Source organism: Camarhynchus parvulus, chromosome 11, assembly GCF_901933205.1.
Source record: "Camarhynchus parvulus chromosome 11, STF_HiC, whole genome shotgun sequence".
NCBI classification, from domain to species: Eukaryota; Metazoa; Chordata; class Aves; order Passeriformes; family Thraupidae; genus Camarhynchus; species Camarhynchus parvulus.
The window spans coordinates 6,677,493-6,692,695 of NC_044581.1; the positions used below are offsets into that span (position 1 = coordinate 6,677,493).

Sequence of the window (15,203 nt, forward strand, 5' to 3'; positions counted from 1 at the left end):
GGGTATTTATTAATAAGCTTTTTCTTACTGCCCATGTTTAGAACTTCCAGTCTCACCCGACAGTGATGCTTTTTGCACTAATAGCACTGGAGAAGTTTGCACAAACAAGTGAGTATTGGCCTGGTACTGGTCTTACCACCATGGCTTCTGCATTACTGTCACTTGCTTTGCCTGACCACTTGTGAGCATGAGAGCCTGCAGTGGTATTTATTGCTTTAGTGACATCCCTCTTCCCCTCAAAACCCCTGAGATACTTGCTGAAACTTATTTTCCCTGTTAGAAATTGCTGTAGAAGGATTTGTGACATGAGGCCTTTGTCACTGACATAAATCTGTATTAGAGCTGGACAACAGCATTGGGAGCTTGTAGGCAGGAAAAGATATTTTTTGTTTTAATGGCAAACCCTTAAGAGATTTGCTGAAACTGACCTTCTCATCTGAGAAATTACTACATAATTACTTATGACATGAGACCTTTGTTACTCGAAAAGAAATCAGTCAGTATTGGGGAGATGGAGAACAGCTGTGATCGGTCTCTTGATGATGCAGCTCCATGCTGAGAAATCTGAATGAAGATAATTCCAATTCTGCTTGGGGAAACATCTACATGCTTGTAATATTGAGGTTTAAATGTGTGTAGAGAGTTCTAGTGCATTTGTAGGATGCTATTTTCAACTTATCCCTAGCTGATAGCAATTATTCTTTTCTCTGCAATTGCAGGTGAAAATAAAATGACAGTTTCTGAATCGTGCATTAGTGACCAACTGATCCTGCTGGAGAAATGGACAGATAACCCCGACTACTTAAAACGCCAGGTTGGATTCTGTGCCCAGTGGAGTTTAGACAATCTGTGTAGGTATAACAAAGGGATGGATGAATTAAATAGTAATCACTCCTCCAAGAGATGGAGGGCTCCTTTGTGTTCATTTTTTATGAGCACTTTGTGTACTCATTACAAACCTGGCTGCGTTTGTAATATCTCCTTGGAAAAGAAAACAAAACCAAAAAAACACACCAACAAATATATCCAGTGTAGTGGTATGGAAAGAAAATTTTGGCATGGAAAATGTTTTTAAAAGGAAGTGGTTTGTACTGTGCAAGTTGGAACTGCAATGAAAATTCTTCTTTGCACCAATTTCCTGTAACCCACACTTCAGCCAGTTTGCTGAGTGGCTCAGCAGTGCAGCTCTGTCTCTGTGGAACGTCTGGGTTGCTGACATGTCCTGGTGATGGCCACTCCTGTGTCATTCCCCACTGGCACAAAGAATTACTGAAGACTTTTTAAATTAAATATACTTTTTGATTTTTGTGATCAAAAGCAGAAAGTGTTTGGCAAAGCACTGCTCCAGGTCGATCTTTTGGATTATTAAAAACCCACTGAATTTGCTTGTTTAGTTGTGATTTCAAGGGTGCAGTAACTCTAATGACCTTGTATTTTCTAATGCCTTTTAGATAAATTTGGCTAAAAGGTCTGTTGGGCTTTAGGGGCTTTAGTCAGCTTATGGAAAGCCAGTGTTAGCTGTGTTTAGTAAATGTCTAAGTGTTGTAGCAAGTTTGAGTTATATGAAGGTCCTCAGATAAGATCTTTCACTTGTAAATTAACAGGTATGTGTCAACAATTTGACACCTGGCAAGAGAGAAATGCTTCTGATCCTTCCACGTAGAAAGGGCAAGCTGGGAGAGAGAGAGAGAGAGAGCTGGTTAAAGTTCACCACCTAAAAATGAGATGGTAGAAACCTTTAAATCCCTGTTTTCCCCTTCTTCCTATTTCCAAATCTGTTTCCACTGTAATGAGTCAGAAAAACTCTGCCCACTGAATATACTAATGCAATGGTAAATCCTGAAGCAGTGGCATCTTGGTGTGAAATTGGATGCCTTCCATTTGCCTGTGGGTTTCCTGCAAGTGCTAATTAGATTGAGGGAGCTCTAGTCAGAGGCACAGGTCATGCTTTCATGTTTGGAAGGTATTTAACACACATTCTATTGAAAGCTGTTTTCATGCGGGCTAAATCTCAGTGTTTCATTCAATTGTGCCAAAAACTACCTGGATCCTAGCGAGATTGTCATTCTATGAAGTGTTTAAAATCAAGTTTTGCAGCAGCAGTAACTAATGCTGGTTGGGATTTTTTTTTTTTTCAGTTTTAAAAGAAGGCAGGCAGTTTACATATGAGAAGGTTGACTTGACCAACATTAGGGCCATGCTGAACAGCAATGATGTCAGTGAATACCTGAAGATCTCACCACATGGATTAGAGGTAGGAATTGTTTCAGGTATTCAACCTGAAAAAGAGGCTGAAGAAAAAGGCAGGTTTTGCTTTGCACTTGTTCCTGTGATTTTGTAGAATGAATCCATCTTGTCTGCCAGCTTTGTACAGAACACTTGCTTTGTCATCAAAGGGTTGTAGCATCACTACACTGATCTCAGTTATAGAAATGTTCACACTACAGTAATGCCTGTGCCCCAAAATTTCAGGGAAGTGATGAGGATTCTTAAGAGTCCCATGGCTTTTCACTTACTTTGTGAGCAGTTTTAGTCAAAATATCATTCTATTGTTTGTCCTGTCTTATCTTGAAAAGCTCTCAGCAGTCAGATTTTTGTCTCAGCCACATGGCTTTTTTTCTTTCCTCTCTAACTCCTAAAAACTTGTTTGACTACTTAGAGGTGACTTTTCATGAATTAACATTGAAGGCCTCCTTGTCCTTCCTACCAGGAATCAGTTAACAACCAATGATTTAGGTTTTCCTGTCTTGGTTGTCTTAGTCTTTAAATCTTTACATTGTTTCTGTCAACTTTCTACTTTTCTCTTTTTTTTTTTTTTTTTCCTTTTGTTTTCCTGCCTGTGGCTTAACCACTTAACAATTTTCAGTCTTGCCTACTCACTAGGTCAAAGAGAGGTCACTTAGTCTGAAATGCCTCTAAAATTATGTTGGTATGTTCTTATACTCAAGAAACTTGAACCAAGGTGGAAGGTGTTTGTTTGGGTGGTGATTTTTTGGAGCCCCTGGGTTTGGAGGGTGATTTTTGGAGCCCCTGGGTTTGGAGGGTGATTTTGGGTTTCTGTTTGGTTTTGGTAGGCACGGTGTGATGCCTCGTCCTTCGAAAGCGTGAGATGCACATTCTGTGTCGACTCTGGAGTCTGGTACTATGAAGTCACTGTCATTACTTCAGGAGTGATGCAGATAGGATGGGCAACCAAAGACAGCAAATTTCTCAACCATGTGAGTACCTGTAATATCCTTGAGCTGGTGATGTAACATCAGTATTTTCCTTCTTACAGCATCTGTGAAAATAGCTCTGGTTATTCTGTGGTTGTAACTGAGCACTTGTTCCCTTCAATTTTTCTGTGTCCATGAAGAGCTGGTTTTGCTGAATTTGGTGGTACAAGAGAAGTCAGTTATTGCTACAGACTCACACTGTTCACCTAAGGCATGCAGAGCTAGCAGAGACAGCTTGTTATCTGCTGGCTATTGTATGGAAACTATAGGAAACTTTATTTCTTATTTCTTGTAGCATAATCTCTTGGAAATTCTTTAGATAATAGTAATTACTCTCTGATTTTGGAAACAAACAATAAATCACTAGGAACAGCAGTTTCTCATACACTGTCCTTTACAGAGGTCACCAAGCAGCCATTTCCTCATCCTCTTTAACACATTTTCCTATTAAATTAACTTTCACAAGGGAAATAACTCAAATTCACTCTGGGATATCATGGTATCATTGGATTTGCTGGTAGCAGCAATATGGGACAGTCTTGGAATGCAAAAGCTTCTTTTTAATTAAAAAAAGGGATTAAAAAAAATTAAACCCTCTACCTTCTTGCCTTTTTCTGAGAGTACAGAACAAGTCTGCTGTCTTATTTTATAGCTTTACTGTCCTTTTCATCCAGATAATTTTGTATCTTATTCTCAGTTCTAAGTATTCTTCGTCCTACTATTTACTTGTAAGATTATGTACTTGCTAGCATTAAAGCAAAATGTGCCTTGTGCACATGAAGTCCAAACATAGTCAGTCATCATGGAGATGTCACTAGGCTTTCTTTCTTCTTAAATCTTCATGGTAACTCTGCATGGCTGTTAGAAACTTTGTATGCTTCTCATGCTATGGTATAACTTGTTTCGGTATTTCCAGAATAAGAAAGAGTAATTATTACTACCCAAAAACCTTTTCTACCTCAGCTTAATTTTCCATGTTATCAGCCTTCCAAATGACCATTAATGTTCATTAAAGTCCAAGCTAGAATTTTAGGACAAAAGGTATGTCAGGCCTAGCCTAGTGCTGAGGATGGAAACAGTGCTGGGGTTTCAAGTTGACACTTCTACTGGCTAAGCTTGAGTGAGAAATTCAGCTGTAGCCCTTCTTTACTGTTGTAATTGTATGGCTTTCTGCTCCTACTTGGAGCTTATTTTAGAAGAAGAATTATATATTTAATATAGAGAATTATATATTTAATATAGAGATAAGCAGTTAAACCTGCTCATTTCTGATTATTATAGAAAAAGTCATTCTACAGATGAGTCAAATACAGAAGTTAATACGAAGATAGGCCAAATTCATACATGTGAGCAAATATTGATTGTGGGGGTATGAGATAAATACATTAAGGAGATTGAACAAACACCAGTGGCAAGAAACCCAATGGGAATGCAAGAGTAGCTTCTCTCACCATTTAACTTAGGTATTCCTGTGAGTTCAGAGGTCTTGCTCCATTTCTTCTAATTATCCATGGAAATAGCATTGTCTTCTATAACAATTGTCTGATCTATAACATGTACATATCTCTGTGTCACATCCAAAGTCCAGTCCCACATTTTTAGCATGGAATTGAAGTGTGATTTAAGTAAAAAAAAAAAATCTAAACCATACACAAAATCAAAAAACACCAACTGAATAACAATATCATGCAGGCCTATGCTGAGCACAGTCCTTGCAGACACTGAGTGTAACAGAAACTGTGTGAAATAAAAGGCCATGTGTCTGCCTTTAGACTGCTAAGAGGCTTAAAAGATTTTTTTCCCACTTACTGTTAAGGAGCTTGGTGTATATGCATTTTTCTGTGTGTCTTGTACAAGGCATGAAAATAGGAGATGTCACATCTCTGAGCAGGATGATTTTTCTGTTGCTGCAGCTGTTTTGCTGGTGGCCAAATGCTGCTGTTATTTAAGTTCATCAGGTGTGTGCCTGAAATACAAGGATATTATCCTCTGGGTATGTCACAAACACAGGCTTCAGAAGCCATATGCTCTTTATTTACAGCATCTGTAACAAAAAGACTAGTCCTAGATATGACATTAAACACCCATTTGCTGGGCTTAGCTTTAATTTGGGACATGGGAAGCTTGTGTAATCAGATGCTGTCTGGTATTTGCACTCCAGACAAACCATGCTGTGCACGAGGAAGTTACTTACCTTCCATAATGCTTTGGTTTCATGGTTGGGCTCTGCTGTGGGACAGATTTTTCTCCCACTCTGAAACTCTTTAGTTCTGTGTTTGCCTTGGACCTTAGGACTATCACTTGATTATGTTTTCACAATTTGAGGGAGGCTGGCAGTGAAAGGGACCCAATGTGAAACAAATTAGGTGAAGGGGCTGTGTGTTTGTTCCCTTTGTGTACTGTGGGTTCTGGTGGCACATGGATATCTTGTGGGGAGGGCACTACAAGCTTGGTACTGGGACTTCAAGATAAGAGAGTGGCTGTTACTCTGTGGTGACTTCTAAAGATGCAAAAAATTAACCTATTTGGGTACTAGCCTTCTGGTATTTAAATAGTTTGACAGACAGGAGTGATTTGAGATCAGAGAATGGAACACTTTGGAAACAATATCCCCTTCTCGCTTCCTCCTCACCCCAACAAATTCCCTTTTGATGTGAAAATGGAACTGAAACTAGTTTGAAAAAAAAATATTACTTTCATGGGGGAGAGAGAAAGAAACTATTCCTGCTCCTGTGAGAGTGGTTTAATGACAATTCTTTGCTTATTTTTTCTGCTGAGTTTGGGATTAAAGGCACAAGACAGTATTTCTTGTTTGGACTCAGATGTTCATTAGTTCTTATCTATGTTACAGTCTCAGAGCATGAGTTCTACAGCACTTCATTAACAAATTACAAAATGGAGCCCTATCTTTTTCCCTACTAGGCCTTTTAAGGATAAACTGCCTAATAAAGAAATTAACCTAAATTATTTTTACTTTTAACCAATAACCAACCACCCGTGCCCCACAATGACTTTTTCATCTAATTACACAACACCACCCAAATCCATGGAGAAGGACCAGTCTCAGCCCTAAAACTTCCATCTTGCTTTATATATATTACTATATTTTAAAACCTTAAACTCCAAGTGATATTACACACTTCTATTCAAACTCCACACCCACAATCCCAGTTTTATCATTCAATTTTGAAAGCTTTCTCCACGACCTCAGGTCAAATGCAGGGTTGGCTCCTGTCAGCACAGAAAGTCCAAAATTCTCAGTTTCCAGAGTTCCAACAGATTTAGGTGAATGCAAAGAGGTTTTAGCTGAGTGTGAGGGACGGCTGCAGGCTGAGATGTTGTGCTCTGTCTCTGAAGGAAGGTTACGGCATCGGGGACGATGAATACTCCTGCGCGTACGATGGCTGCCGGCAGCTGATCTGGTACAACGCCAGAAGTAAACCACACTCCCATCCCTGCTGGAAAGAAGGTATTCACTCTGTCTGCTGCTCTTTATCCTAACTGCATTTCTGCACAGGATTCTTTCCCCTTGCAGGTATCTGTTCATTGGTGCGAACAAAGCAGTTACTGCCTAATTCTGATGATCATAAAGGTTTAATAATTACTGTGTCTTTGTGATTTAAATGGGCACAGTGGGCACTACAGTTTTGTTCCCCAATCTGTGTAAAGAGACTTTTGTTGGTTAAACACTTTTTCTTTTCAAATGCAGAGTGAAAATCATAGTACCAATTAACATTGGACATTTAAACATTAGATTTTTTGTAGTTGTACAAGTACAAACAAGTCGTACAAACAAGTCCACTTGTTTGTGTTTGTACACAACAGGGTTGAAATCTTCCTTTCAGGGTTAAAACAGTTGTTTTAGAGAAGGGGAAAAAACCTTGATCTCTGAATTAGACCTTTTTTTTTTTCTTTTTTAAGGAGGAGTTGCACTGTCTTGCTTACTTTAAATTCTTGGATAACTACTTGGACAGCAAAGTTCTGTTCTTGATCTCAGCTTTGAAATCTTGGTAGGATTCTGTGCATGCCAAGCTTGTGTGAACTGTGCCGCCTTCTCTTCTATTAAAATTTTCCCCCAAGGATGGCTAAATTAAAACACCTCTTAAAAAAAATAGCACAAGCATATTGGAAATTTCTTCTTAGAACACCCACTTGCTAAAGTCTATTTTCAACAGGTGTAAAATAGCCAAGGAGTGACAGAGTGCAGCTTTCTTCTGGCTTTGGCAAATACTCTGCAATACTTCTACAACTATGTAGTATTAATGCTCTGGCAGACTAAAATACTTAATTTTTTTACTATTTTCTTCTGGGTTTTTTGGTTTTGGTTTGGGTTGGGGTTTTTTTAGTTACTGTCTGTATCAATGTTCCTTCTTTTGTGCTTTTGCAAACAGTTCCTTTTAAGTAAGACAACTCACAATGACATATGTGATACTTGAAACAATAACTGTTTCAGCTGTTGGCATTTAACAGAAATTAAATCTTTAAATTATTTTTGTTTTGCATGTAAGGAGACACAATAGGATTTCTACTAGACTTGCAAGAAAAGCAAATGATCTTCTATTTAAATGGAAACCAACTTCCTGCTGAGAAGCAAGTATTTTCATCTGCTGTGTAAGTATCTGCTCATTTGGAAGGACATGACCTCTGTGGATAATTGTGTTAATTATATGAAGAGTTTTTAATTTGAGATGTGAATTCATATTTACTTACCTGAAGCCATCATTAAGCAAGTTTCCCTGTTGAAAGTTGCTTAGAAATCAGTAAGAGGGATATAATTTTACAGGTGGATTTCAGAGTCCAAAATAAATACTTTGGACTTTCCAAAGGTATGATCAGCTCAGTGGTTTATACTGTCAGATTAGCATAGCATTAAAATAGAATGAGGCTGCAGCAAAGATGAACAGTTTTCTGGTGCCTGAGGAACTTATCTTCTGAAAAATAAAGCCTTTCTTGTAGATGTTGAAGAGGGCTTGTTAACTGACTGCCATTCACTGGGGCCAGCTTCTGGAGCAGCACATTGAATATTCACCAGAGGATGTCTCTGGGTAGCATTGCAGGCAGGTGTTGGGCTTATTTTGCCAACTGTTGTTAAAATTAACATATGGTGAACTCCTCTAACTCTCATAGGGAAGTTCAGCCTTTTACTTCAGAAAAGATAAGCTGATGTAATACTTGAGAAAGCAGCTTCCTATGCAGCTTAATTAAACATTACAGCACTTTGTCAGTTATTCCTACCAGGCTCATAATTTCATTCATGTTTTCTCCTCAGAATAAAGTTCAAGCTGCAGGCAAAGAGTAGTTCACTTTAAAGAGTTGCTGAGTATCTTCTTTATTCAGCTTTTAGTGCTCTGTGCTTTGAGTATGGAATTGATAAACTTGAGTATTTGTTAGAACTTGGGGTATTACTAAACTTGTGCCCTTCCAGTAAATTTGAGAGGTGATAGTTGTGGTTTTAAAATTGTGACTAATCCTTGTTGCACAGTAGGCAGCCCTTATTGGCTGACTTGCTAAGAAATTCAGATAAATCCCCATAGTAAATTCAGCAGCTGAGAACTAAACAAGGTAAGTATGTGCAGCTGCAACTTGATGCTCTCCCAGTTAGCTGCAAAACACTGGTATTAAACTTGTCTCTGTCTCTGGGTATATTTTCAAATGGTAATAGTAACATGCTTGAAAGCTCTGCTATTATTTAAGTCATTCTAAAATGCCTGTTCATGATGTTGCAGATCAGGATTTTTTGCTGCAGCAAGTTTCATGTCCTATCAACAATGTGAGTTCAACTTTGGGGCAAAACCCTTCAAATACCCACCACCAATGAAGTTTAGTACCTTCAATGATCATGCCTTTCTCACAGCAGAAGAGAAAATCATTTTACCCAGGTAATCCTCCTCCCTTGTGTGTTTGCATGTAGAGAAATAAAATGTTTCATGTCTGAGTTGCAAAATCTTGCCTTGTACTTCGCAAAATTAATTTCTTATGGGGTCATACTTCCATAGGTTCCTCTTCTAAAAGGATGAGACAACAGGCTCCAGTGCAATTTTATCAGTAGGGCAGGAGATATGCAACCAAAATCTATTAAATTAAAATAAATTTTGTAATATTAAGCTAATTAAAATGAGCTAGTACCACACAGTAAGCTGTTGTAGTAGAAGTACCTTCTGCCATCTAAGGATTATTAGGCTGATTGAGGAGGTATATAGTGTTAATTAAAAAAATATGTCCTATTTAAAATTGACCTAATTAGTGGTGTTGGCAGCATGGAGGTGCTGAATGATTGTAAGTCTTGAAATTGTCCTTTTCTGAGCATGATGAAAATTTCCCCATTTTGAATGACAGTAATGACAAAGGTTATTCAAATTTAAAGTGTTTTCCCACCTAAATATAATCCAACCCAGATAGAAACAGGTCTAAATACATTCTTCTTTAGCTTTTACCAAACTCTGGCAGGAATGACAACTAATAGGTCATCTGAATCAAGTTATTACTAATAAAATAACTTACTGGAACATAAGCAGTAACAGTGTACAGTTAATCTTTGTGGTGTACCCTGAATTTCAGTATGTGACTGAAATGACCTTAAATTGCAACTAATTAAGTGGGGGCGAGATTGTTGGAGGGGATACCCCTGGCTCTAAATTGAATTAGCTCTGGTTTTGAATTATCTGGCTCTAAATTGGCTCTGGTTTTGAATTATCTAGTTTTGATCAAGTGTATTTGAGGTACTTAAGTATCTTTAGTGTTTAAAAAGAAAATAAGAAAACCACCCCTGACTTCTGGGTTGGTGTCACACATTTGCAAAGTTTGAGGCTTGGAATGTTGTATTTATGCAGAGAAAATCAAATGCAACTTGCAAAATCATTTTGTGCTTGCCTATAGCCAGAGTAAATTAGTTCTGCTTGTGACTGCAGGTGCTTTAAGTGAGAGTCTGATGTAGTCTTTGAGATGATCTGTTAGGTACAAATTTGTGCTCTTCTGTCCTGGTAGTGTCCCACACTGGATGAGAGGTTTGTAGTTTCTGGCTGATGCTCAGGTGGGATTGATGTTCTGGCGCTGCTCTTGCAATGTTCAGGCAAGAGCTGTGAGAGCTGTTAGTGATTGTGCCAAAAGATGAGAGACAAACTGGGGGAAACTGGTTTCCTGTTGATGCCTGACTGGTGAAACTTGGCCTCCTGTGTTACAGACCCTGCATTATGCAATAGCACTGAAAGGCTCCATTCAAGGCTGGACACTGTTGTTCTTTGTGTAAACAAAGATCATCCCTGCCCTACAGCCTGAACTGCTTGGAAATGATAAGCCAATTTTAAATTAAAAGATATCTCCAATCACTTTTAAGATGATCAAAGCTAAGGCAAAGGCCTGTATGACTGGACCCTAATTATCCATCACAGGATTTAACATAAACCCATGCAGAGTTATGCTGAATTTAGTGCATCTGGTGTTGGGGCCAGATCCCAAAACACATCACTCTGCCATTGAATAGTTGTGGTGGGTGTTCTGGGTGTGTGTATGTGTTCCAGGTGAGAAATGTCTTACTTCATCAGATGAGGGATTTTCCCTATTTTCTCTCCTTTGTGGCTGTTGCCATACTGGGATGTTGATTTAATTTGCTGGTTTTATTCTTTTAAACTGTGTTAGAATATTATAGGGTTTCTGTATGTTGTTGATACATGGGTTTGTGAGGTTTATTTGTTTGGGTTATTTTCTTAACTCCTGAAAGTAGCCAGGTACAAAAGAATTTCTGTAAGTGTTCAGCTGTGGGGGCTAGGAGAATTGTTATTTAATCCCCTCTTTGTCCCTTTCTGACAGACCAGAATAGGGAATCAGATTGTTTTGCAGGTCTGAGTGTGTTAAGCCTTTTTTTGTGGGCAATTGTGATTGATGTTTATCAGCAGTGTGATGCAGCACTGCTACAAGTGTTATGTTGGCCTTGATGCAATTCTCAGAATAGTTTGGAATCTATTGCTTTGAGCCAAATTAATGTTTGGGGGGTCTGTCTCTCTTTCCCTTCAGACACAGGCGCCTGGCTTTGCTGAAGCAAGTGAGTATCAGAGAGAACTGCTGCACACTTTGCTGTGATGAGGTAGCAGACACAGAACTCAGGCCGTGTGGACACAGGTAAAACCTTAAAAAAACCCAAATCCAAAGAAATAGGAAAATGTGTGTGTGATGCTCAGCTTAGATGAGGCTGTATGCAGTCCCTGCTCATCTTGATTGACTCCCCAGGATAAAGAAACATCCTTCTTTTTAAGGATGTGATGTTTAGAGGTTAAACACAATATTCCCACTATTCCACTGATCCTAGACCTGAGCAGATTGAACCCCTGATTGTGTATTTGGGGAAGTACAGAGAGTACATCTGTGTGCTGCCCTGGGCTACTGAGTCTTATTTCCCTGATGTCAAAGGCTTTTCTGATTAGTACTTGATACTTGGTACTGTGAAATCCAGATCGTGCGAGGAGAGCAGAAAATTCATAATATGGTCACATACTCATTAAATGTTCAACAAATGGATTGTCTCAAGTCACAAATTCCTCTAAAAGCTAAAAATGAGCCAGCAGTATGAGTTATACCATAATAGCACTTTCCTGCCTTTAAGCAGCCTGCTGGGAAATTAATCTAGTTAAGTCCAATTCCTTAGAGTTTTAGAGCACTCATGGAAGGAGTCTTGCCATGTGTCTAGGTGCTGGAAAGTTAAAAAGAGATGTGCCTGGATTGGAGAATTTGCTGCAGGGCACTGGGGCTGCTCTCCAGACCAGAGTGAGTGCAAGGATTAATGAGCTCAGGGAAGTGGGATCCTGAGCAGCTGCAGGAGCAGCTGCAGGTCTGGGAGATGCTGAGCAGCAGGAGCTCCTCTCAAAGCCTGTAAATGGATCCACCACACCTGACTTGCAAGGCCTAATCTCCACACTGAGGGACTTGACTGTGACTCTGGCAGGCTGACTAAACTGCACAGTGCTTAGCGTTATTTTGTTGTTGCTGATTAGTTTTCCATACTGTAAAAGCAGGCTTTAACTGGTTTTTCTTCTCCTTCAGTGACCTGTGCATGGAGTGTGCCTTGCAATTGGAGACCTGCCCTTTGTGTCGACAGGAAATACAAACCCGAGTCAGACAGATCTCTCACATTTCATGACACATGTGGAGAAACACCACAGACTTGTTTTTAAAGAACTCCAACCAATACTGAAAGGGGAAAGCATCTCTAACCAATCCTTATGCACATAGAACCATAGCCACAGCCAGATTTCATGCTAACCTGTAATCTGTTTATCTTAAAACTGAAATCTTTAATAAGCTCTTCCCAGCTGCCAGCAATGGGAGCTGGATTCAGCAGTCAGGAGCTCTGGCTATTGGTTCCTCCGAGCAAGAGCAGAGGGAGTTGTCTCTTCTTCCCCTTTTCCTTCTCGCCTGTCGCAAGTGCTGAAAAAATTTGCACTGGAAGTACACATACAATGCATTTTAGAAAAGAAGAGAAAATAAGTATTTCCTAAAACAGGGCTGTGCTGTCTTGTGCTCGAAAGTCTCTATTTTTGGCAGAAGTCAGTGCTAAAAAGAGAATGCCAATGTTTTCCTGTTTAATGTAGCCTCCTGCTGGTCAGAGACTCTGTATTTTCCGATATTAAACTGCTCAAAGACTGAATCTGTACACAGACTGATTGAAAAGACAGTGTGGAGACTGTAGAGAAACTCACAGGTTTTAATAACTTGGTGATTCCAAAGAATGTTCTGATTTGTTTTTAAATGTTAAAAGATCAGTGGTATTTTCAAGTACATAATGTTTCTGATACTTTTAACTTCGGTACCCACATTTTTTTGTGAGGTTATAATTTTCAGGAGGTATTCTTAACTACTTATAATGCTGGACTGGAATTAATTTGATATTCTGGGTATTTTTTAAGGTATCATCGAACATCTTTTTTAATCAGTGTTGTTTTTGAAAGTTAGCTCAATTTTTCCAAAGTGAATATATCTTAAAATATTAGAGAAGAGTTCTGGACCCATTTATTTAAAACAATTTCAGTCTTATTCTTAACTCCTTAAAAATGCACCTTGCTTGCCACTTGTCAGTCCTGCTCTGAGCAGGTTTGGGGCCACACTTCCTATTTTTGGTAGGGATCATACAGTGGGAATCTCTGCTCCACTTTAATTACATATTTGTGATGTTTGTGTGTTAAGGATGCACTTCAGTAGGCAGCTCTTGACTTTTACTAGGTTTCTACAAGGAATCAGGGTTCACAGCTGGTGTCAGTGAAGTAGCACAAAAATAGGTGGGGTTCTGCTTATTTTGCACCAACTGAGGGATATGACTCGGTCTCTTCCAAGTCTTGCACCGGTTGATTTTTTAAAAATATCTGTCTGTATAGTAGGACTTTACTAATTCACACACAACTTATACCAAAACCATCCCACTTCTTGGCAGTGATTCAGCAGCAGAGGCTGTTGTAGTGAATTCTCATGGTGTGATGTAGCTTATTTTTAAAATCATTTATTATCTTTATTGTACTATGAAGTACTAACAAAGCAGAGCCTGCTGAGCACTCTGGCTTCCTACAGACCTCAGCAGGAACTGAGAGCTCTGCACACAGGTCCCAGAACCCAGCTCTCTAGCAACTCCTTTCACCTTCTGCCTTTGCTAACTCAAGGGTGCTGAACTTCATCCAGACATGTGTGAATTAGGAAAGTTCTGTCCATCGTTTTCACGTTGACTTTTGTCCAAATGTAGACTGAATCCAGCAGCAGAGTGCTGGTTAGTGTTTTTGCTAAAATGTGGATTCTCTTCCACCTTGGATGCCTGGTCTGATTTAGGTCAGGCTGGCAAATCTGTGCCACAGGGATCTCATTCCTTGCTGAGTGTACTTTACAATGTTTTGCTGTATCCATGTTTTCAGTCAGGGCCGAGTCCCTTCCAGCTCAGTGAGCAAACATGAGCTCCATCACTGCCACAAGGGTGTTAAAAATTCAGAATCATTTGAAATGAAGTTCTAAGCGCTTCCAAATGCAATTATGAGTTTTTATCCCTAAGGTACAAAGTTACAAATCATACTTTAGGGAAGAGGTGGGACAGAACCATTTTGAACTCTGCCTTAATAGAGTCTAGTAATTTCAGGGCTTTGGTTTCCCTGGCCAGGATTAACTGAGGTAAAATTTTCAGAAGTGCCTAGGACTCCTAATTTGCATCAACTGCTGTATGAGATTAAGGTCTTCAGGCCCAAGTCCACAATGGCTTCTGGGCACCTGCTGTCCCCTTGGAATGCAGGTGATCTTAGAGCCTCACTGCCTTTGTGGACATGGGGCTAAGTGCCTGTAATATGGAAAAGATGTGAATGCTTTGGAAAATTTTGCCCCAGACCGTCTTCCATGCAGCTGGTGCTGGGCAGAGGGAGCCAGCGGTGGCGGAGGAGGGAGCTGTGTTGCAGAGAACTGTCCTGTTCATTTCACAAAGGGAAAACTGTACCCTGGGCCCGGCTGTGTGCCGCCATGCAGGCCGGGGCCATTGCTGTCAGGCTGGGCGCTCGGTGGGCAGTGCGGTGTCACCTCGCTCCCTGCACCCCCGGAGCTTTGGGGACAGGGACAGGAGGTGCCGACTCCATAGGCCCTCACAAGGGGAAACGAATTGTAGCAAAGTTGTCCATTCAACAATAAAAACATCCTGAAGGCTGTTTGTTGTTCTTTAATTCCTTGTCGGCTGAGATGCGTCTGTGCGCTCGGGTGGGACATTGGTGCCAGGGGGGCCCAGGTCATCGGGCTGGTCGCTGGGCTGCAGCTGCTGGGGGCTGTCCCCAGCCCTCGGAGCTCCGCTCTGTGACAGGAAGCCCGCTCTACCGCTGCCATTAACAAGCAAATACTGCTGCCTCCTGTCTCCCCCTCAGGGCCCGGCCCGACGCCGGACGTGCTCCCCAACCCGCCATGGCGGCGGCCCCGCCTTCCCGCGCAGCCCCCGCCGCGCTCTGATTGGGCGAGCGGGGTGGGGGCGGGCCCGGCGGGCCGGAG

At 40.4% G+C, this 15,203-nt stretch overlaps 1 protein-coding gene across 4 annotated transcripts in view; it reads left to right on the plus strand.

Annotated features, from left to right (window-relative positions):
- Nucleotides 1-15,121, plus strand: part of RSPRY1 (ring finger and SPRY domain containing 1) — a 36,524-nt gene extending 21,403 nt beyond the window's left edge. For all 4 annotated transcript variants that reach the window (XM_030956081.1, XM_030956082.1, XM_030956083.1 and 1 more), the window contains 9 exons: nucleotides 42-108; nucleotides 720-851; nucleotides 2,139-2,254; nucleotides 3,075-3,218; nucleotides 6,573-6,684; nucleotides 7,724-7,826; nucleotides 8,942-9,094; nucleotides 11,226-11,330; nucleotides 12,249-15,121. In XM_030956081.1, the coding sequence (XP_030811941.1) occupies nucleotides 42-108; nucleotides 720-851; nucleotides 2,139-2,254; nucleotides 3,075-3,218; nucleotides 6,573-6,684; nucleotides 7,724-7,826; nucleotides 8,942-9,094; nucleotides 11,226-11,330; nucleotides 12,249-12,345 (1,029 nt within the window). In that variant the 3' untranslated portion in view covers nucleotides 12,346-15,121. The remainder of the gene's footprint in view (nucleotides 1-41; nucleotides 109-719; nucleotides 852-2,138; nucleotides 2,255-3,074; nucleotides 3,219-6,572; nucleotides 6,685-7,723; nucleotides 7,827-8,941; nucleotides 9,095-11,225; nucleotides 11,331-12,248) is intronic.
- The last annotated feature ends 82 nt before the right edge of the window (nucleotides 15,122-15,203 follow it).